The 22,659-nt window shown below is 58.2% G+C and overlaps 1 protein-coding gene across 2 annotated transcripts; it reads left to right on the top strand.

Moving 5' to 3' along the window:
- Positions 1 to 8,688: 8,688 nt before the first annotated feature.
- On the top strand, positions 8,689 to 22,475 carry CXCR5 (C-X-C motif chemokine receptor 5; the record flags this gene model as incomplete). 2 transcript variants are annotated; one of them, XM_081099889.1, is made up of 2 exons in its annotated part: positions 8,689 to 8,749; positions 18,893 to 22,475. In XM_081099889.1, the coding sequence occupies 2 exons, from the start codon at positions 8,689 to 8,691 to the stop codon at positions 19,945 to 19,947; spliced, it is 1,116 nt and encodes a 371-aa protein (XP_080956015.1). In that variant the 3' UTR covers positions 19,948 to 22,475. The 2 variants fall into 2 exon arrangements, with proteins under 2 accessions (XP_080956015.1, XP_080956014.1); XM_081099888.1 differs by having other exon boundaries at positions 8,689 to 8,745; positions 18,886 to 22,475.
- Between the last annotated feature and the right edge of the window lie 184 nt (positions 22,476 to 22,659).

Here is a 22,659-nt window from a genome sequence, read left to right on the forward strand (position 1 = left end):
AATCGCCAGACTGTTTTCCATAGTGATTGTACCAGTCTACATTCCCACCATTTTCATTTGTTTCAAGGTATTTTTTTAATGCTAAGTTTGTGTTTTAGCATTTTTTAAATCCTCACCTGAGGAGATGCTTATTGAATAGGATATGTTTATTGATCTTTGAGAGAGAAAGGGAGAAAGAGAGAGAGAGAGAGAGAGAGAGAGAGAGAGAGAGAGAGAGAGAAACATCAATGTGAGAGAGAAACATTGACTGGTTGTCCCTTGTATGAGACCAAACCTGCAACCTCATTATGTGCCCTGACGGGGAAAGGAGCCCACGACCTTTCGGGGCATAGGACAGCGCTCAAATAACTGAGCCACACCGGCCAGGGCTCAAGGTATCTTTTGTGATTTTTCCTCCATTTCACTGTTAACCCGCATTCAGACAGGAGCCCTCACACACCTTTGGGGCCGCTGTCTGAGAACCTCTTCTCTCTGATGTGTCCCAAACGGCTCACCTCCCGGGAGAAACTGGCTCCACAGAAAGTGGTGGAGTCGTTTGGGGCTCCTCCCCTCCCCCAGGCACCTCCCCAAGGCCCGTGTCCCCACTGCCCAGCCCCAAATGGCCTCTCTTTCTAGCTGGCCAGGCCCCAGCCGCCGGACCTTGTTCGGGACAGCGAGTCCCACAGCCACAGAGCTGGGCCAGCTCCTCTTCCACAGGCGGGCTCCTCTGTGGGGCTCGGGGTATCCGGCTTCTTGCTCCCACCCAGGCGGGCGGGCCACCGAGGGCAGAGAGGAGCAGCTCGGTTCTGGGTCAGGCGGGTCAGGCGCCGCCCTTGTGGATAAGCCGGGCCTCTCTCCTAATTCTGCCTCCAGGGCAACCCTTCCCGCCCTGCCCTGCCCTGCTAGTCCTGGAGGGACAGGGGCGAGAATTCCTCTGCCAGAGACTCATCAGGAACAAGCGACAGCTTCTGTTGTTTAGTTTCCAGAACACCTGGCTTAGGTGGGAGCAGGATTTTCTTCTATTATTTTAAATATCTTTTTATTGATTTCAGAGAGGAAGGGAGAGGGAGAGAGAGAGATAAAAACAGCAATGACGAGAGAGAATCATTGATCGGCTGCCTCCTGCACACCCCACACTGGGGATCAAACCCACAACCCAGGCATGTGTCTTTGACTGGAATCGAACCCAAGACCCTTTAGTCCGCAGGCCGATGCTCTATCCACTGAGCCACACCAACCAGGGCTGGAAGTAGGATTTTAGATTCCAAAGGCGTTGATTTGTTTCATGCACGTGTTTCCCCACCCATTCCTCTCGCCTCTGCTGGCACCGGGCAAGGTTATCATCATGAGGAAGTGTTGGCCAGTACACAGATATCTCTACTGCAAAGAGGAGTAAAGCAAATGCCCACCCCCATCTCCACCTAAAAAAGAAGCTAAAAACATTGCTCTCCCTTGGATAACTGCTCAACAAACTTCACTGAGCACTTCCTAGGTACTGGGTGTTGCATGTATTGGTCCTTATTGATCCTCACACTAACCTTCTAAGAGGGATATTATTATATCATTTACACAGAGCCGTCTCCTTTTCCTCAAGTGTAAGTGGTATAGTATTATCTACCTTCACCGGCTGCTGAGTCACAAAGCTGAGACTCAACGCCCGAGTTTTCTCCTGGCCTCACTGGCAGCCCCAGGAGAAGCACTACAGGCCCCACCCCCAGAAAGCCACCAGGGGCTCATCCCAGACACCCCACCTCTCCTCCACCCTCCATTGCCCCAACCTCCTTCCCTCTGCAGTCAGTCAGTCAAAGACAACTTTTTAAAATGTACATATTTGTACTGATTTCAGAGAGGAAGGGAGAAGGAGAGAGAGATAGAAATCAATGAGAAGAGAGAATCATTGATTGGCTGCCTCCTGCACACCCCCCACTGGGAATCAAGCCTGCAACCCGGACGTGTACCCTGACCAGGAATCGAACTGTGACCTCCTGGTTCATAGGTCAACGCTCAACCACTGAGCCACACCAGCTGGGCTCAAAGACAATTATTGTGTACCTACTCAGTGCAGAGCTCCTGGGGACAGAGAAAGGATGAATCATGAATGACTTTGTCACCAGAGACACTCACAGGAGAATACAGTACCTGAATAACTACAATGCAGGGTGAAAGTGAGAAATATAGGTAAAATGCTAGGTCAAGTTCAAGGGAGGAAAAAACAGCTTTGATGCAGGAGAATCTTTGTGGAGGAAGGAAAGCCGAGAGGGGCACGGAGGACATTTCAGCCCAGAGGAGAGGGAAGGACGTCAAATGTCAGGAGACCCCTTAGCCGCAGTGAGGAGGCAGGAGGGAGGGGAGCAGGAGTCTGTGTGGTTGAGGAGCATGTGCCTACAGGGGAGCAGCAAGACTTACATTTGGAAAATGCATAGACATTTCATAAATGTTTGTTATCTGAAAAGCAAACGCAGCACACTTGGCCTGGCCGCGTGGCTCAGGGGTTGAGCGTTGACCTATGGACCGGAGGTCAGGGTTCGATTCCTGGTCAGGGCACATGCCTGGGTTGTGGGCTTGATCCCCGCTGTGGGGCGTGCAGGAGGCAGCCGATCCATGATTCTCTCTCATCACTGATGCTTCTCTCTCTCTCCCTTCCTCTCTGAAATCAATAAAAAGATATTTTAAAAGCACACAAACAGAAAACGCAAGGGCAGTGCACTTGGACCAGCGTGCAGGGACTGCTCTGCCAGGCCCCGCGTCTGGCACCTGTTGCCTTGCTCCCAGGAGCCCTGACGGGTTTGCCACCATCCTCAGGTGGCTGAGGCCCAACGGCTGCTCTATCTGGGCCACCCCTGCCTTCTGCCAGCTGGTCTCGGTGCCAGGAGCCCTGTCCCCACTGCTGTGTCATCATTTACTCTCTTTCAAGTGCCTGGCCCACACCAGCAGCCCCGTGCAGCCCAGGAAGCTTCCTTTCCGGGCGGGCGGGGGCGAGTCATTCGGAAACTCTCTGATGAGCTGTGATGTGTGCGGATAGGGTGGTGGGCCAGCTCACCCTGCCCCTGCGCGGAGGTGAGTTTCACCTTTTGCCTTGGGCCCGGCTCACTTTCACTGCCCAGGGCGTGGCGATGCCTCTGGGGATGCCTTTGCACAGCCCGAAGCCAGACCTCTACCCCACCCACCGCTGACCGCAGCTCGCGCTCCCCTCACTGAGCGGCTCGCAGGGAAAGATGAACTTCTTGCCACTTGACTCTCCTCTGGAACAAGCGGGAGCGGCCCCACAGGCCAGGTTCGTCTCTTGCTCCTTGGAGGGAAGAGAGCTGCACCCCATGTCCGAGGTCTGACGGGGCCTCCTTTCCCGCTGGACAGACTTGACGTGACTCCTGAGAGGGGCTGAGCCTTGGCTTTGTCATGAGTAAAACGGGCTGAGCCGGCCAGGGCCTCCCTGCAGGCTCCCGCCAGAGGCTCTCCCTGCACAGGGTGGCGCAGCCTCAGGACCGCCCAGCCCCAGGGCCTGACAGCTGTGCTTACCAGTTTGTGAGGACTGAGTTGACGTCATTGTTTGCTCTCTTGGCACCCTGTTTTTTGTGTTTGTTTGTTTTTAATAAATATATATATATTTTTATTTCAGAGAGGAAGGGAGGAGAGAGAGAGAGACATCAATGATAAGAAGAATCATGGATCGGCTGCCTCCTGCACGCCCCACACTGGGGACGGAGCCCGCACCCAGGCATGTGCCCCGACAGGGAATCAAACCCCGACCTCCTGGTTCATAGGTCGATGCTCAACCACTGAGCCACGGCGGCCGGATGGCACCCTGTTCTTTTCCTTCAGAGCACCCCCAGAATTTTATAACGATAGGTTGTCATGAACGCCGCCTCCTCTCCAGACCGTGAGCTATGATGGGCAGGCGCCATGCTCAGCTTTGTGTCTCGCTACTTTTCTAGCCCCTGGCCCAGTGCGTGGATGTCATGGAGCTGACGGCTGATGGAGGAAGTACCTGTTCAGTGACGGAAGGAGCCGTCATAGCGACAGTCACTAGGCCTGTCTTGTTCGCGGCTCCACCCCAGCACTTAGCAAGCAAGTAGTCGGTGGTTTGGGGGAGTTGAAGTGCAGCACACCCCCATGGGCTCCGTCCTCCTCAGGTCTTCCTCACTCCAGCCCAGCCCACTGCCCTCCTGCCCCTCCCAGATATGCTTGTACCTGTGCACCTCCCTTCCCCGCGTCCTGCCTGCACTTCCTTTCCAGGCCCCTTTGAAAAAGCATGTGTGTGGCCCGACCGGCGTGGCTCAGGGGTTGAGCATCAACCTAGGAACCAGGAGGTCAGGGTTCACTTTCCGGGCAGGGCACAGGCCCGGGTTGTGGGCTCAATCCCCAATGGGGGGCCTGCAGGAGGCAGCCAGTCAATGATTTTCGTCATTGATGTTTCTCTCTCTCTCCCTCTCCCTCTTCTCTGAAATCAATAAAAAAATAAATAAAATGAAAGGGTCCTCAACTTGCCTGTGTCCATGAGTGTGCTGACTTGCATCCATGTGTCTGTCCTCCTCTGTTAGACAAAATGCTCCAAGGACAGAGCCTGAGTCCCACCTCCTTGACCTTCCCATCCCCGCTCCAGCCACTCCACTGTCCTCAGGACACAAGCACCCGACTGGCTCCCTAACCCTGACCATGCGGCTGACTCGGGGTCTGGCCTCCAGACGCACCCGTGGCCCCTAGGACCTTGAGGTAAACTTGTGTCTCCTGCACCTGCGGCCCATTTCCTCCCTCCCCGCGGACTCCTACCTGTTACCTACCAGAGAGGCGCCAGCGTGGGTGTGGGCGCCCAGCCCTGAGAGCTGTACCCTCCACTTCCTGTGTTTTGCATGGGCTTCTGGGTCTCTGGTGTCTGCGGGAGCTGTTCACACTCACAACTGCTTCCCACTGCTGATCAGTTCCCACAGGTGCGGCGATGTGATCAAAGTACCGCGCAGGGGCGGCCTCGGTGGGAGGAAGCCAGGAGTGTGAAGAGCTCAGCACAGGTCAGGCACACGCAGCACCTGGTCCACAGCCCACGGGGCGTGGGCAGCGCTGCCCTGCCAGCCGGGCAGGTGCCGTCCTTTGCAAAACGAAATCTGCAGGAGCACGTTGTGCGGTGGGGGGGGGGGGGGGGGGGGGGCCGGGGGGAGCCAGCCCCACAGAGGTGGCCTCGGACCCTGCTCTGCGATCACTCTCCCATCATCCTGAGTGAGGAGCTGAGCCTCTTTCCTCATCCCCTCAAAAGTGCGGCCAGGAAATGGGGGGCACCTGTAATAGTGTCAAAAATAAAAATGAAAATATTTTTCAAAGTGTGGCCAGGGACCACCCAGTGTGGCTCAGTGGTTGAGCATTGACCTATGAGCCAGGAGGTCACGGTTCGATTCCCGGGTCAGGGCACATGCCTGGGGTGCAGGCTCGATCCCTGGTGGGGACGTGCAGGAGGCAGCCGATCAATGAGTCTCTCTCATCATTGATGTTTCTATCTCTTTCTCCCTCTTCCTTCCACTCTGAAATCAATAAAAATATATTTTTTAAAAAAAAAGTATGGCCAGGGATGATGCCAGGACCTCCTGCAAGAGGCATTTGAGGATTAAATATAATTAAATATTAAATTAAATATAAAGATTAGGTAAAACTAAAGTTAAAAATTGTAGGCCTTTGTAGATAGGTAAATGCTATGTTAATATTACTGTTATCCTTTCGGGGGCCTAGAGGAACGCCCGACACTTCCCCAGGCTGAGCGCTGCTCAGGTGGGGACCATGGGGCTCTGTTCTGAGCGGCTGTGAAAGCCCCCGAGGAAAAAGAGAACAAGATCTCCACCCAGTTAGAGAGAGAGAGAGAGAGAGCGAGAGGCCCAAGTCAGTGAAAGAAACTCTCCGAGAAAAACCTAATTTTTATGTAGAAGATGGGAAATGAACTCCAAGACTAGTGATGGCAGCAAGTATCTTGAATGAATAGAACGTAATATAATCCATGGCCTTCGGAGTAAAATTACAGAGAAAAACCCACCGAGCCACCGCTCAGCAGCCGGCCACCTGGGGCTTGACACCCCGTGTCACTCTGAGGAGGAGCCTGGGACAGTCTCGCCTCCGGTGGGCTGTCGGCGAGCGGGGGCGGGAGCTCACAGAGTGAAAATATAACCAGGTTGCATTTGAGGTAACATCCGGGCTGCCGCCCCTGGAAGCACCCTCCAGCTGACGACACATGGGGCGGGGTCCTTCCTTCTCCTCTTTCGAGGGAGGGTCACACCCTAGGCACTGCCCCTCTATGCCAGGGGCTAGTCTGGCTTTGGGTTTGAAGATGATAGAATCATCTTTTCCAACGCAGCAGTTATTCTCTGAATCTTCTGAAGCAGGAGTGGGGAACGTCCGGCCCTCGGGCCATAGCAGGCCCGCAAAGTCATTGGGTCTGGCCCTGCCGAGGCGTTCGGGAGAGTGAATTAAATGTTTAACCACACGCAGCAGGCTAGTTTTCAAGTTGATAATTCTGTGTGGGCCACGAACGACGTTATAAATGTCCAGTGGCCCTTGGCAGAAGAAACGCTCCCGCCCGCACAGCGCCATTGGAACGCGTGGTCACTAGGCATTTGCCTATTGAGGGCGAACTGAGTTGGCCAGCAAGTCAGTGCCTGGGGCAAGCGGGCCTCGGGAAGCTGTCGGCTGGATGTGCCGGCATCTTCAGAGACGGAAGGGACACCGTGATGGGTCCCTGGTACAAGACGCATTGGGAGCCCGGCTGGAGGTGCCCAGTGGTTGAGCGTTGGCCTATGAACGAGGAGGTCAGGGCACGTGCCCGGGTTGTGGGCTCCATCGACAGGAGGCGGCCGATGAATGATTCTCTCTCTCACTGATGTTTCTCTCTCTCCCTCTCCCTTCCTCTCTGAGATCAATACAAATATATTTTTAAAAGTTGCTCTTTCTAAGCCAACATGATGGACTGGAACCGTCACACGGCGTGTGCTAGGCATGTTGCCAAGGCAGGCGAGAGCACAGGAAGCCCATCTTAACTGCAGTGACATAAGCTCAGATCTTCAGTAAGAAAACTGTCATCTTCCTCTATTTTGTCCTGGTCAGCTGTCGCCCATTAACCTCAAATCACCCCGATGTCCAAGCACAGGCTGCTGAGGGCCGGAAGCCAGGTCCCCTGAAGGCTGGCCGAGGGCCCGGGAGGGTGCGTGTGAGAAGTCTAGTGAGGAGGCAACAGCTGGCTCCAGAGGATGCTTCTGCGAAGAGGAGTTAGACGCCTGCACGTGAGGCAGAGCCGGGCCCTGGAGATGCGGACAGGGAGACGTGCTCGGACTCGGCGTGAGGGGCGCGTGTCTGACGATTCCGTCTTCCCACAGGAACACACCGGCTCTTGGAAGGAACAAGTGATGCTGTTTGTTCAATGCTGGTGACCGTCTGGTGAGGACAGAGTGACAAGAATCTTGTATTTCCTATATGAATCATCTAATTCCTACATGGTTTTATATCCTATATTCCTTCCTGATCAATGTCCTTGGAGTGGCAAAGGCTAAGGTGAATATATCAATGGATTGGAGCGCAGGAATGGGGGGGGGGGAGGTCCTGGGGACAGCACTCGCCTCGGCCTCGGGTCCTTCTGAGTAAAATCTACTCTAGCTGGTAGTCATTCCAGGATGTTAATAATTTAGATGCCAACCAAGTTCATTTTTAGCTAGCACATCATTATTTTTTTAGTCAGAAAATAGCTCTGTGGCTGTTTTTGTTTTCGTGCTTTGGCAATTTGGATAATTCCATTTTTGTCCTCTACTAATATTTTGGTGTTGTTCCCTTTGAAAATTTCTCACCTATTTCTTCTAAGCTTGAGCTAAAGAGGGTTTGGCTCAGTGGATAGAGCATCGGCCTGCAGACTGAAAGGTGGTGGGTTCAATTCCAGCCAAGGGCACATGCTCGGGTTGTGGGCTCGATCCCCAGTAGGGGGCGTGCAGGAGGCAGCTGATCAATGATTCTCCCTCATCATTGATGTTTCTCTCTCTCTCTCCCTCTCCCTTCCTCTCTGGAATCAATAAAAATATATTTTTAAAAAAAATAAAGAAGGAATGGGTTTTCTCTCAGCCTCGACAAAAGGATGGTGGCAAGTGGGGTGGGCCAGGGTCCCAGTTTGCCTAGGACTTAGGGGTTTCCCAGGACAAGGGACTTTCAGTCCCAGGCACACTGCGTGATCGGGCTCCCTGGTGGCGAGAAGACGCAGGTTGGGCCATGGCTTGGAGGAGTGGTCCTGGGAGGGCTTTCCTGTTCTCTGTCTCTGTGGAGTTTCCCTCGTTGCCCCACGAACTGGTGTGGTTTTCATTACAAGGTACACTCCCTGATGGGAGCTGGTGGAGGTCCAGGGAGAAGTGCGGGGCAGCCTTTCAACGAGTCACACGCCCCGAATGAGACAGCGATTGCCAGGAAAGAAGCTGAAATGCTTGACTAGCACAAAGGCTGCGGGGATTTTCCCTCTCTTAAAAAAACACACGCGCACGCACACACACACACACACACACACACAGAAAGACCCAGTGGAAAAAAAGTGATGAGCTGTGAGGCAGGCAGCGGGTCCTACGCAGCCCGGCCCGCCCGGGCGACTGCGCACGGCTCATTTGCTTAAATTTGCACCTGTCGGCTGCCACCTTCCTATAGGTGCCGCCTGCGAGTTTCTCAGCATCAGACCACGAGTGGCCAGTTTGGGGACAAACAGCTACAGCCATGAACTACCCCTTAACCCTGGACATGGACTTCATCAACTACAACCTGGAGGACCTGGTGAGTAGGGACAAATGGCTGCCCAGGCCCTAGCTGGAATTCTAAATATGTTGTGCCCAGGGCCCCTGGAAGAGGGGACGGCTGTGGAGTCCCCTCCCCCTCTGCAAGGACAGAATTTAGACAGACCCATGGGCCCATTCCATGACGGAGCAGATGAGCAGAGCCGGTGCCTTACCTAGACGCCCTTTAGCGGGAGCAGAGGTGGGGGTTCAGCTCTGTGGCCTGGGACCAGTCCGTGCCTGCCTGCTCTCCCTGCCTCTCAGGGCTGATGTAGGACTCAGAGTGGGAAGGACTCTGGCGGGTCCTTAATCTCAGGCGGCTGGCACTTGCTCGCCTCTTGCTGGACAGTCCTATCAGGGGCACTCCGTTCTGCTGAGGACTTGGCCTCAGCCCCACACTGGCTTGCGGTCTGGCCGAGAAAAGACAAATGACGCCCCAGACGCTCTCAGACCATCATCATGGCTCAGCGGGCAGGTCTGAGCCCAGGTGGTCAGCACAAGAGAGTGCCCGGGGGCCGGAGTCGGGGCAGGGGTCCCAGTTGGTGAGAGGACTCTGTTCGTCCTAGAAATGTCTTAGAACACGGTGCGGCCTCCCCGCAGGCCCGGCCCCCGCGCTCCGGTGCTTGGGGGGCTGAGGACAGGTCCCGGCCTCACTCTGCCCCACCCCAGCGTCCCCCGAGAAGCGAGTGGTTCCGCGGGCTGGGTGGTCACTGGGTCCCAGAGAATGTGTGTGTGGAGCATCTAACCAGAGACCCCAGGACTCCTGCTTGCCGGCAGCAGAGGACTGCCTTAGGGATCTTCTGGAAACTTCTTTGTGGTCTTTTCTCTTCTCCCCCACGGCCAATGGCACTTCTGGGCTGGACTATGAAGGAACCAAACCCTTTCTCCTCACCTTCACCTCACCCTCCAGCTCCCCTGGCTGGAGTCCATATTGTAGCTCCACCCACCCTGTCCTCAGACTTGCTGGAAAGGTCTGCCGCTCTCCCGCCTGGGTCCCAGGACGTGGGCTTGAAATAGGGCATGGGAGGGAAGCTGAGGCAGGGCTGGCTGCCTGCCGTCTGGCCTCAGCCCCGGACAACAGTCGAGCCAGAACCATCAGTCTAACCCAGACCCGTGAAAAGGAAACGGCCTCTTCTTCAAACATTATTCAACGTTTCACGACAGCTGAGCACCTGCCAGGCGCAGGGCTTAGCGCAGGGCCCTGCGTGGGTGCCCGGGCCTCCTGCCCACGAAGCTGGTCGTGAGCTCAAGCACAGAGTCCGGGCAATACCCTGAATCAGGCTAAACCCCCACAGCCATGACAGCCCCCGGCCCCCTGAGTAGGTTACTGGGTGTCTTCCTCTGCTCCCAGCTTCGAGCTGACCACCAGCCCTGACCCAGTTGGCTATCAGGAACCTGCGACAGGCCCGGCTGGTCCCGGCTTCTGAGAACCCTCACGATTTCCCCTAACTGCTCGCCTCGCTCCACTGCGTGACCTACTAGACAGGTGGTGGCTGGGGGCAGGGAGACCGGGGCAGGTCCCATCCACCAGAGGACCCACAGCCCGGGCAGGCGCCTGGGGACTGCTTCGTGTCGCACTTCAAACGAGTGGTCTCAGGCCAGATGTCCCAGTGACCCAGTGACTCAGTCAGGGCCCCTCTAGGGCGGCTGTGGGGCTCGTCTGCAACCAGCTCCCAGCGCCTGGCGTCACCTTCCCTAGCTCCTGGGCGTGCCTCCTGGCTGTGGCCCCCGACGCACGGACCCCACCCCGCTGACGGCCTTTCTGACTGTCCCTGTACGAGACCCTCGGTAGCAGAGTAGAAGGATCTTGCACGAAGTCGCTTCTCAATAAGTATGGATTGGTTTGCAATTTATCGAAGGTCTTAGCTCACTGTTTCTCTATGCGTTAGTCCAGCTTCAATGCCTGCTGCCTCCTGCCCACCCCCCCTCCCCGGCCTTGCCCCCATCACATGCTCCCGGTCCCAGAGCCCTGGTCTCCATGCTCCAGGGCTGAGTAAGACCTGGGGCTCGAGGCCGTCAGCCCCGTGCCTGTGGTCACCCTGTGTCCTTTCCCCTCTGGACACCTAAGCGGCGGGCCAGCAGCTTACAGGCCACCCTCTGATGGCTGCGAACTCCCGCGAGGGGAGGGTCCAAAGGGAGCACAGCAAGAAGCCCAGTGCCAGGGCTGAGGAGCCGGCCGGGGTGGGCGTGCCAGGACCCGTCCTGCTGGGAAGGGCAGACGTAGCAAAGCCTGGTCCACAGGCACCTGGATCTGAGAGCAGGCGCCTCCTCATGACAGAACCAGGAGCTGGGCCACCTACAGGCGGGGGAGGGCATCCTAAACGGCACCTCCGGCCCCACCCTGCATCCACCCAGGGGGTAGGGACTACAGAGCAGGGAGAAGCTCGCCCATCCCCAGCTCCTGACCCCTGACCCCTGACCCCTGGGCCCTCGCCAGGGACAGCCCCATAAACTCTGGCTCCAGTGTGATCAGAGAGCACGGGCTGCAGAGCCCGTCCACGTGCCATCTCCTCTCATCTCACCCCGGAGGTGCGACAAGGACCCAAACCGGTGCGAGCGTTTCTGAGCTTTATCTTGGGGGGAAGGAAGGAGCCCCTGCAATGAGCTCGAAAGCCCCAGAAGAACCTCAGTGGAGGAGGCCCCTGGGTGTGATTGGAGGGGCTGGAGGTGAGGGAGACCAGGGCCAGCCCGGGGCGGGTCAGCACGGGGGCATCCGGGCTCAGGCACAGACCGCAGCCCCCTTAGGAACTCTCGCCGCCTCCAGTCGGGTCCACTCTGGAGCAACGGCCTGCAAAGGGGCCGGCGTGCGCACTGAGAGTCAGGCCCCAGGCCCGGTGAGTGTCCTCTCGGAGCCATCGGTCCTGACCCAGCCCGCGGCCTCAAGAGGCTGCTGTGCACACCCAGGAGGCACCAACCTGCCCCTCGGGCTGCGTGGCTCTGTCTCCAAAGTGAAAATTAGTGTGGGGCGCCCAAGGGGCCCCCTAAACCTAAAGACTCAGTGCGGAAGTAGGGATAGTCTAAAGTCTCCCCTCAGAACCACAGCCAGAGCCATGCCCTGTTCCTAAGAGCTGAGACCCGTAAGCCTGCGGGCTCGCTCCTGCGGGGGGGGGGGGGGGGGGCGCGAGGAGAGGAGAAGCTTGGCGAAGGGCAAGCCAGTGACCCAGGTGTTCTTTTGGGGAGTCCGATCCTCCAAAGGAAGAGTGGGGGCCCTGGCCAGTGTTGCTCAGTGGGTAGAGCTTCAGCCTGGGAACTGAAGGGTCCCAGGTTCGATTCTGGTCAAGGGCACATGCCGGGGTTGCAGACTCGATCCCCAGTAGGAGGTGTGCAGAAGGCAGCCAATTAATGATTCTCATCATTGGTGTTTCTATCGCTCTCTCCCTCTCCCTTCCTCTCTGAAATCAATAAAAATATATTCAAAGGAAGAGTGTGGTGAGGGATACAGACCTCTGTGTCACCCTCCGCCCAGGCCCATTCTTCCAGACTCCAGCCCCGCCTCAAGGGTAGAATGAGAGAGACACACTGGCTGACTCCACTCACAGCTCCCCCCTCTCGGCTGGGCTACCCAGACGGGGACATGCACAGAGGCACGTGTGTGCTCCCTGTAGTCTGCCGTGGTCTACACCTGTGTGCAGCTGCTCTGCCCCGGGCGTCCCGGCTCGGCCCCTTGCCCCCAACTCGGGGCTGAGAAGCAGAGTCAGGCTGGGGCATTCATTGGCTGCAGGACAGACCAGTGAGAAAACAAAACAGCTCCCACTCAGGTCCGAGCCACATGAAGGTCAGGCTGAGACCCAGCTCCGCCCTGGGCGGGGTGGCAGCCAGGGGATCCACGCAGCTAGGAGCTGGGAGCAAAGGCCGCTGGAGGGCAGGGCAAAGCCTTCTTTCTGGAGTAGGAATCCCTTCCCACACACGGGGGCTCAACTTCCTCTTCCTCCCAAGAACCCCCGATGTTGGACAGTTCTGCCTGTTAAAAGGTGCTTTCTCCTCCGCCTGGAGCCCCTGACCCCAGCCTCTGCCCGTTCCTCCTGGTCAGCCCTCTGAGCCCCACACCACAAGCCCAGCTTGCCCTCTCGCCCACCGGGCTCTTGTCAGTCCTCGAAGAAGACAGTTCTCCGAGACTCAGGTCTCCTCTTCACCCCCGGATGAGAATGTCCCCCCACTGCCGGCTGCCCACTCGTGTCCAGACCAAACAACATGGGCTGGGGCTGGACGCCACCTGCAGGCTTCTGTTCACCGAGGGCAGGGCAGGGCTTTGTTCTGCTGGGGCCACGTGGGTATTTACAACCTCATTCCCAGGCCACACAAAATTATCAACTTAGCCCGGCCAGCGTGGCTCAGTGGTTGAGCTTCGACCTATGAACCAGGAGGTCACAGTTCGATTCCTGGTCAGGGCACATGCCCAGGTTGTGGGCTCGATGCCCAGTGTGAGGCATGCAGGAGGCAGCCGATGGATGATTCTCTCTCATCATTGATGTTTCTATCTCTCTCCCACTTCCTCCCTCTCTTAAATCGATTTTTTAAAAAAATTATCGACTTAAAAATTAGCCTGCTCTATTTGGTCAAATATCAGTTAACTCACCCCTAACACCGTGGCAGGGCCAGACCAGAAGATTCTGTGGGCCTTGCATGCCGGCCGGACGTTCCCCACCCCTGCCTAGAGTGAGGTCACGTAGCACTTCCGGTAGCCATGTCCCCCCCCTGACTCACTTACACCCTCAGTCAGCAAACTCTCAGGTCCTCTTCTCAGGTACTGTCTCTGAGCCAGGCCTCCCCGAGCTTGTCTCTGCCCAGCTGAGGCCTGAACCCTGAGTCTAGCGCTCTCGTCTTTCCTATCAGTTCCTTCTGGTCGGTGTGTGCTCCCCGCCCAGCGTGGAGAGGACTCTGCCTTGTCCCGGAGTGTCCCCCAACCCGCCGCCCACGCCGGGGCGGAGAGTGTGAGAGGAGCGGGCCCAGGCCTGTCCCTGGGGCAGCCCGGCCCCTGCCCACCTGCTTCAGAGTCCCAGGCCGCATGTGTGCTTGCCTTCCTTGGGGCCTGGGTCCCCGGCCAATGTGTAAGGTTGCCCACCAGGTACCTACCTACACCCGGGCTATTGTGGCCCCACCTAGGCACATCTGTACCTATACAGGGTGCGTGCTGCGCCATAGAGTGTGTGCATGCAGGAGAGTTGTGCATGCATTAGTGTGTGTGTGCATGAGAGTGTGTGCATGCATGAGAGTGCTTCATGCATGAGTGGTGTGCGTGCATGAGTGGTGTGCGTGCATGAGTGGTGTGCGTGCATGAGTGGTGTGCATGCATGAGTGGTGTGCGTGCACGAGTGGTGTGCATGCATGAGTGGTGTGCGTGCATTAAAGTGTGTGAGTGCATGCAGGAGAGTTATGCATGCATTAGAGTGTGTGTACATGAGAGTGTGTGCATGCATGAGAGTGTGTGTGCATGAGAGTGTGTGCATGCATTAGAGTGTGTGTACATGAGAGTGTGTGTGCATGAGAGTGTGTGTACATGAGAGTGTGTGTGCATGAGAGTGTGTGTGCATGAGAGTGTGTGTGCATGAGTAGTGTGTGTGCATGAGAGTGTGTGTGCATGAGTAGTGTGTGTGCATGAGAGTGTGTGTGCATGAGAGTGTGTGTGCATGAGAGTGTGTGTACATGAGAGTGTGTGTGCATGAGAGTGTGTGTACATGAGAGTGTGTGTACATGAGAGTGTGTGTGCATGAGTGTGTGTGCATGAGAGTGTGTGTACATGAGAGTGTGTGTGCATGAGAGTGTGTGTGCATGAGAGTGTGTGTGCATGAGAGTGTGTGTACATGAGTGGTGTGTGTACATGAGAGTGTGTGTGCATGAGAGTGTGTGTGCATGAGAGTGTGTGTGCATGAGAGTGTGTGTGCATGAGTGGTGTGTGTACATGAGAGTGTGTGTGCATGAGAGTGTGTGTACATGAGAGTGTGTGTGCATGAGAGTGTGTGTGCATGAGAGTGTGTGTACATGAGTGGTGTGTGTACATGAGAGTGTGTGTGCATGAGAGTGTGTGTACATGAGAGTGTGTGTGCATGAGAGTGTGTGTGCATGAGAGTGTGTGTACATGAGAGTGTGTGTGCATGAGAGTGTGTGTACATGAGAGTGTGTGTACATGAGAGTGTGTGTGCATGAGTGGTGTGTGTGCATGAGAGTGTGTGTGCATGAGTGGTGTGCACGCATGAGGATGTAGAAGAGGAGAGGATGGGTTACTGCCGGGCCAGTTGCCGGCATGTGCTGCTTCTGGGTGTAAGTCTTGGAGAGCGCCCTTCTGCATCCCACTCCTCCTGGTATTCAGATTCCTGATTCTTCACCGCCTACCAGGCCAGAGCCAGCCTTGCTGGGTTTGAGGAAGGATGGAGTGCCTGATCCCCCGGGTATGGGAAGTGGTTTCTAGACCAGCTTCCTCACCTGCCACTCCCAAGCCCTCAAACCAGCTGTTTGATGCTCCTGCCAAGGTGTGCCGCCAACTCCCAGCGCCCGCAGAAAAGGGTCCTTCTGTCCCCTCCAGCCCGAGCACTTCGCCAAGCAAATCCCTCCCAGCCAGAAAGGAGATACAGACCCTCCCCGCAACCTGCATCACAATCTGGGTTCCTGGGAGAGGGGCCTCTGGGGTCCCAGGCCATCCCACTGTGCGGGCTTTAAGTGAAAACAAATGAATCCACCAGGACGCTTTCAAGAGGGAGGACTGAAGTGCTTCTCAGAAAGGGCTTCTGGCCAGACGGGTGGCTGTACCCAAGCTCTCCCCTGGGCCAGGGACGCTGAGCTCCCAGCACAGCCAGTGCAGGCCAAGCCCAGCCCCACGGGCTATTCCCAGCTCTGCCTCTCTTCTGCCTCTGAACTGCATTGCTGTGCGTGGATTCCAGGATGAGTCAATGGTTGTGTTCAGTAATGACATTGGAAGTTGCCCGTAATGTGGAGAGAGAACCCGAGGCAGGCGCTAGGCTCTGCAGGGTATTGGGGGAAGCAAGAGCTGCAGAGGGTGGCAAGCAGTGTCCGAATGTCCCCTGGGACACAGAGAGACTTTTCTACATCCCAGGATAAAGGGCCCAGCCTGCTCTGGGGCACTGTTCTCAGAGCCGCTCAGGACACACCTGCTGCACGGCCCTGGAGAGTGAAATGCACCTCGTGAGAGGGCTACAGAGGCCTGCCTCCAAGAACCCGCCCGCTGCCCGGCCCGCGTGGCTCAGCGGGTGAGCATTGACCTATGAACCAGGTGGTCATGTTTGTTCCCGGTCAGGGCACATGTCTGGGTTGTGGGCTCAATCCCCAGTGTGGGGCATGCAGGAGGCAGCCGATCCATGATTCTCTCTCATCATTGATGTTTCTCTCTCTCCCTCTCCCTTCCTCTCTGAAATCATTAAAAAATAAAAATAAAAGAGCTGGCCACGCAGGGAAGGAGCAGGTGCCCGCCCTGGTCCTGTGGCAAAGGCGCACGTCCTGTAAGAAGGGAAGATGTGCAGCCAAAGGAAGAGCCGGGAGGGACGGAGGAGGCGCTGGAGCAGGCCTTGACCGTGACGGGCCCAGGCATCAGGCCGTCAGGAAGGACTGCGCAGCCAAAGGAAGCGTGGGGCCAAGTGTTGGACCAGGATGTGCTGGGTGTCCGGGCAGCAGGCCAAAGCCATAAAATGAAACGTGAGGTTTCAAAGGTCAGAGGAAGGTGTATTTTGTTGAGAGTTAAAGGCCCTTTGGAGGCATTTAGACCTCACCTTGCAATTCCAGGGTTTTCAAATGAAAATAGAACCATTTTCTTAAACAAAAGCCTTAGTGGGAAACACCACCTTAGTGGAGGAGCCTGGTGTAAAGGACGGGGTGGGGGCTGGAGGCTTCCCCGCCCACCCTCCCCGCAGAAGTCCCGGACCGCTGCGGGAGTGCCCGCGTGGTGTGGCAGTGCAGCAAGAGGGCTGGCTCTCTTTCCCTGAGAGAACTTGGAGGTGAACCCCACTTCTTCCTGAGCCCCACATTGCATCCCATGTGGGATGCATGATGGCGGCTTACTCCAATCTTCTTTTAAAACCTTTATTGTTGAAAGCATTACATATGTCCCCCTTTTCCCTCATTCATCTCTCCCCGCCCCCCGCCCCCCGCCCCCTCCCCCCAATTGCCTGTGCCTGATGCATATACGCATATGACTTCATTGGTTGGTCTCTTTCCCCCTCGCCCACCCTCCCGGCCTTCCCCCTGAGCGATGCGTCTGTGCCTCTGGGTCTATTCTTGGTCATCAGCTCATGTGGCTCATTAGATCCCACATATGAGTGAGACCCTGTGATGCTTGTCTCTCTCTCTGACTGACTTGTTTTGCTCAGCGTCATGCTCTCTGGGCCCAAGGCTTACTCGATCTTGAGGCACTTTCTCACAAACATGACTTCCCTCATCATTGGTTTTGCTATTCAGTGTGAAATTGGGAAGAAAAGAAAAATTAAAAAACCACCGTTTATAGGTAAACCGGGAACAAGCAGGACCCTGGTGCGATGGGGATTTGGGGTTGGAAAATCCCTCCTCTGTGTAGGAGCCAGGCAGAGTGAAGAGCCACAGAGGGACACTGGTCCCCAGCATTAGGGTGTCGGTGGGATGGAGGGGATGGCAGAGGGATGGGGGGCAGAGGGTCTGCCATGGTACGAATGTGTCCCCTCACCCACTTCTCCAGAGTCACCTGCCGCAGGGACCAGGAGGAACAGACCCCGACTGGGGGCCGGGAACTGGGACTCCTGGGGCGCTGCAAACGCCTGGCTGTGCAGGACCTCACTCTCCAGGAGGGCAGCACGGGACCCCAGAACCAGGCTGCCAGGACCTCTCCCAGCCTCTCCCTCCCTGGGATCCTTGATGATAGGCAGTGTCTTTTGTAACCGACACTCATTGGTTATCATTGGTTTTGAAAATGCCATAGAGAGAGGTCTGGGGAGGGGAGAGGCGGGAGGGAGGTGGAGCAGGTGCAGGGGGCCAGCTGTGAGTGAAAGGTATGAAAAGGCACAGCCAACCCCCCTCTTCCTTTGCGGTTAGCTGGGTAAGCAACCTGAGTGCCGGGGAGGGGCAGGGGGAGGGCGGCGGGGCGGGGGGGGGGGAGGAAGAGGAGGAGGAGGAGGAGGAAGCTGGGGCAGGGGAGCAAGGACAGAGTGGGCACACCCCCTTCCCTGGGAACAGGCTCCTCCCTCCTGCTCCCTGGGCCTGGTCTCCCTCCCTTCCTCTTGCTTCGGAGGCTGCCAGGGGACGGGGAGCTCTAGCGATGGGCGTGTCCGGCAGGGCAGCCCAGGCCCTGCCCCTGGTGGTGGCGGCACTGGCTCTGGAGTTAGGTCAAGTGGTTCAAACGACTGATCTTGCGCGAGATGCCTTGGTAAACTAGGAACATCGCCTGCCTGAGCCTGTTGTTAGATGAATGGAAATGGAGGCTGTTACTGCAGCTGCAAGGACACTGAAGGCAGACGGGAAGAGAGGGCACATCAAGAGGGGCCAGCAGCCCTCGGCAGCACCGTCCCTGCGGGGGACTCTAGGCTTTACGAATGGAACAGACAGCTCTGGCCCCGCTGGAGCCATTCCCACTCTGGAGTCTGGATTCCAGCCCCGAGCTGCACCTGCACACGCGGGGGCACAGACAGGCGTAGCTTTCGAGGCACAGCCCGTCAGAGGCCGTGCAGCATGCCACCCTGTGTGTCCTTTCATCCCCTCACTCCCCTGAGCTATCAGTCCCTTTTATTTATTTTTAAAGTATATTTTTTATTTCAGAGAGGAAGGGAGAGGGAGAGAGAGAAACATCAATGATGAGAGAGAATCATGGATCGGCTGCCTCCTGCACGCCCCCTCCTGGGGATCAAGCCCACAACCTGGGCCTGTGCCCTGACTGGGAATTGAACCCTGACCTCCTGGCTCATAGGTTGATGCTCAACCCCTGAGCCGCAGCAGCCGGGCCAATCAGCCTCTTTTACAGATGAAAACTGAAGTGGGAAAAGGCGCTCAGAGCAATGTGGTCAAGGACACGGAGGGAAGTTGGGGTGTGGTCAGTGGGACACCAGGGAGTGCAGGCAAGAGCAGTCAGTCGGGGATCAGGACAATCTGCGGGGAGTCGGGGCCCCTCTCCAGGGAGCAAGGCGGGTCCTCAGTTCTCTGCCTTCCTGTCTCCTCACTCCTGCGACCCAAGGAACTAGGAAACTACAGCGACAGCACGGAGACCGCCCCCGTGGAAAACCACGTCTGCTCGGCGGCCGAGGGGCCCCTCCTGACCTCCTTCAAGGCCGTGTTCATGCCCGTGGCCTACGGCCTGGTCTTCCTCCTGGGGCTGACGGGCAACATCCTGGTGCTGGCGGTCCTGGAGCGGCACCGGCACACGCGCAGCTCCACCGAGACCTTCCTGTTCCACCTGGCGGCGGCCGACCTGCTGCTGGTGCTCATCCTGCCCTTCGCCGTGGCCGAGGGCTCGGTGGGCTGGGTCCTGGGCGCCGTCCCCTGCAAGGCCGTGATCGCGCTGCACAAGGTCAACTTCTACTGCAGCAGCCTGCTGCTGGCCTGCGTGGCCGTGGACCGCTACCTGGCCATCGTGCTCGCCGTCCACGCCTACCGCCACCGCCGCCGCCTCTCCGTCCACGCCACCTGCGCCGCCGTCTGGCTGGCGGGCTGCCTCCTGGCCCTGCCCGAGCTGCTCTTCGCCAAGGTCAGCCAGCCCTCACGCAACTCCTCGCTGCCGCTCTGCACCTTCTCCCAGGAGAGCCGCGCCGAGGCCCGCGCCTGGTTCGCCGCCCGCTTCCTCTACCACTTCGGCGGCTTCCTGCTGCCCATGCTGGTGATGGGCTGGTGCTACGCGGGCGTGGTGCGCAGGCTGTGCCAGGCCCAGCGGCGCCCGCAGCGCCAGAAGGCGGTCAGGGTGGCCATCCTGGTGACGAGCGTCTTCTTCCTCTGCTGGTCGCCCTACCACGTGGCCATCTTCCTGGACACCCTGTCCCGGGTGCGGGCCGTGGGCGGCAGCTGTGCGCTGCGCGGCTATCTGTCCGTGGCCATCACCGTGGGCGAGTTCCTGGGCCTGGCCCACTGCTGCCTCAACCCCGTGCTCTACACGTTCGCAGGGGTCAAGTTCCGCAGCGACCTGTCGCGGGTGCTGGCCAAGCTGGGCTGCGCGGGGCCCGCCGCCCTCTGCCAGTTCCTCCCCGCCTGGCGCAAGAGCAGCCTCTCCGAGTCGGAGAATGCCACCTCCCTCACCACCTTCTAGGTCCCAGCCCCCCTTTCTGCTTTGACTTTCTTGAGGGGCACCCTGACTCTGGGAATTTTGCAGGAATGGGATCCCAAGAGCTCGCCTGGCCAGAGAGGCGCCGACGCTGCCTCCGGGACATCCCTGCGGCTCCCCTCCCCCGGGGCTGGGCTGGGTCCAGGGAGGGAAGGCAGCTCCACGGCCCAAAAGGCGCTGTGCCCACCTGAGTCACCCGGGCTGAGAGGGCCCCGCCCGCCTTCCTCATCTGAACCACCCAAACCTCGAGAAACAGGTTTGCTTTTGTCTTCACCAAAGTGGAAAGCCATCAACCCCCAGAATGCACCACGTCTCACAGGGTGGCCTGCGGCTCGGCCGCCTCCCGTCCGCCCCGAAGGCAACGCTGAGCTGCGGGTTGGAGGTGGAGGCTGAGGAAAGGCAGGTGTGGCCTCAGCCTGATTCAGCCTCGAACACACGGACCCCTCCTGCCCGAAGGAAGCTCAGACCGATTCAACGCCGGCAGCTGTCCCCGGCTCTGACCACACTGTCCCTGGGCCCCGGGGGGGCAGGCGCATGCACCTCGGAGCAGCCAGTGTCCCAGGGAACTCAGGCCGAGCCAGCGGAAAGGAGCCGCGGGCGGGGGGGGGGGGGTCTCCTGCCCCCACCGCAAGGAGGGACGTTCTACTACACCAAAGCTGCCCCTCCTCTGCCCGGGGGTGGGCCTGGGCACTGAGGCAGGAGGCAGGCGGAGGCTCCCTGCCCCTCGGGAAGTGCCTCAGCCAGGAGGGTCCCCCCACAGCAGGAAGGTCAGGACAACACGCAGACCTGAGGGGAAAGCCAGAGAGAAGCCTCTGGAGCCAACTCCCCAGCCCCCGGAGGCCAGGCCGGGCACAGGCCCCAGGCAGCGGCCCTGCCCGGAGGCTGCTCCTCAGAGGGAACGGGAAGTGGCTCTCGCACTGCTTGCTCGCCACCGGCCCACCTGCCTCCCCCTGCCCCCAGCCTGCGGTCCGACTGGAGTGGGAGAGCCAGGCCCCTGCCCCTGCCAGGGCACATCTGAGCTGCCCACTCCCACGCAGGCCGATCGGCCGCATTCCCGACGAGGCCCCCACGCGGGGACAGAGCTTTTGTCTCCCGGCATCCAACAGCAAGCTGGTCAGCGGAGCCAGACATGGAAGCAGAGGCAAGAGAACAGGTTTTGCATTTTCTTTTTAATAAAAAGGCACCTATAAAACAGGTCAATACAGTACAGGCAGCACAGAGACCCCCGGAACAAGCCTAAAAATTGTTTCAAAATAAAAACCCAAAGGATGTCTTCACATATTGTATTTATATATTTATATTTATATATATTTATATAATGGTACAAAATGGCTGGGGATGGCCTTGGATGGAGGAGGCTGGCCTGTGGAGTTCACCTGGAAAAGCTACTCTGACAGCAGGTGGGAAGAGGAGAGTGTCAGGCCTTGCAGTCTGGCCCTCCCCTCTGGGCAGGCAACACTGAGTCAGTTTGAGAGTTTGGGGTGGGGGTGGGGGCTCAGGGATACAGGCCCAGTGCAGGCAGCGCAGGCAGGGCGCCTGGCTGGAGGGTGGCAGTGGCTCCTGGACACAGAGGCTGAGGCCTGGGTCCTGGGTCCTGGGTCCTGGGCCGGGGAGGCAGGAGCCTGCAGCCAGCCGCAAGGAAGCGCTAGGTCCGGCTGACCGTGGACTGAGCACAGCACCAGACGGAGAAATGGGGGAGTCCCTGTGTGACAGCTGCCGAGGTGGGGCCAGGCCCTGGCAGAAGACACCTTGTCTGGACGTGGCCCTGGAGGCCGGGGAGCGGCTGCCCCGCAGCAGGAAGGGAAGTGAGAAAGTTTTACTCCTGGGTGTGTGTGTTTGGGGGAGGGGGGTGCACAGCACCCAGTGTGTATGGCTTCAGCTCGACTGAGGTGGGGGGAGCTCGGAGGGGGAGACAGTGACTGCGCCCGGTGGGCACAGCCCAGGCCCTGGGCAGAGGGGCTTTGCCAGTGCGTGGGCAGCAGGCAGACAGGCCAGCAGGGCGCCCCTCTGCTCGCAGAGGCCGGGAGAGACAGGCTTGGCCACACCCTCCCGTCTTGGGTGATAGAATTAGGTGGCAGCCTCTGGAGATTGGGGGCCCTGGGGGTGACCTGGCCCAGAGCCATAGCTATTGCCGCAGGCACAGGGCCCCCTGGGCCCCCCACTGTTGCTCACGGCTCCACACAGCCTCTGCCTTTTCTCTTCCCTCCCCTCAGCCTGGGGACCCAGGACTTCAAGTTCTGGCTAAGATGTAGCTAGGGGGACATCAGCCATCCACAACCGGAAGCCAGGGGCGCGTCACTCGCACACTCACACGCACGCACGCATGCACGCGCCCCTGGCTCACTCAGCAGCCTGCTGTTCCACAGGTCTCAGCCCTGCTGGGCTCACCAGCGAAAAGCCAGGTGGTCTGACCTCAGTTCAGGTGTGGGCCATCTATCCGGTGTGGGGGCTTTCTGTCAGGTGTGCGGGGCTATGTCAGGTGTGGGGGCTTTCTGTCAGGTGTGCGGGGCTATGTCAGGTGTGGGGGGCTTTCTGTCAGGTGTGGGGGGCTTTCTGTCAGGTGTGGGGGCTATGTCAGGTGGGGGGGCTTTCTGTCAGGTGGGGGGGCTATGTCAGGTGTGGGGGCTTTCTGTCAGGTGGGGGGGCTTTCTGTCAGGTGTGGGGGGCTTTCTGTCAGGTGTGGGGGCTATGTCAGGT

This window comes from Myotis nattereri, assembly GCF_964212035.1.
Source record: "Myotis nattereri genome assembly, chromosome: 9".
Taxonomy (NCBI): Eukaryota; Metazoa; Chordata; class Mammalia; order Chiroptera; family Vespertilionidae; genus Myotis; species Myotis nattereri.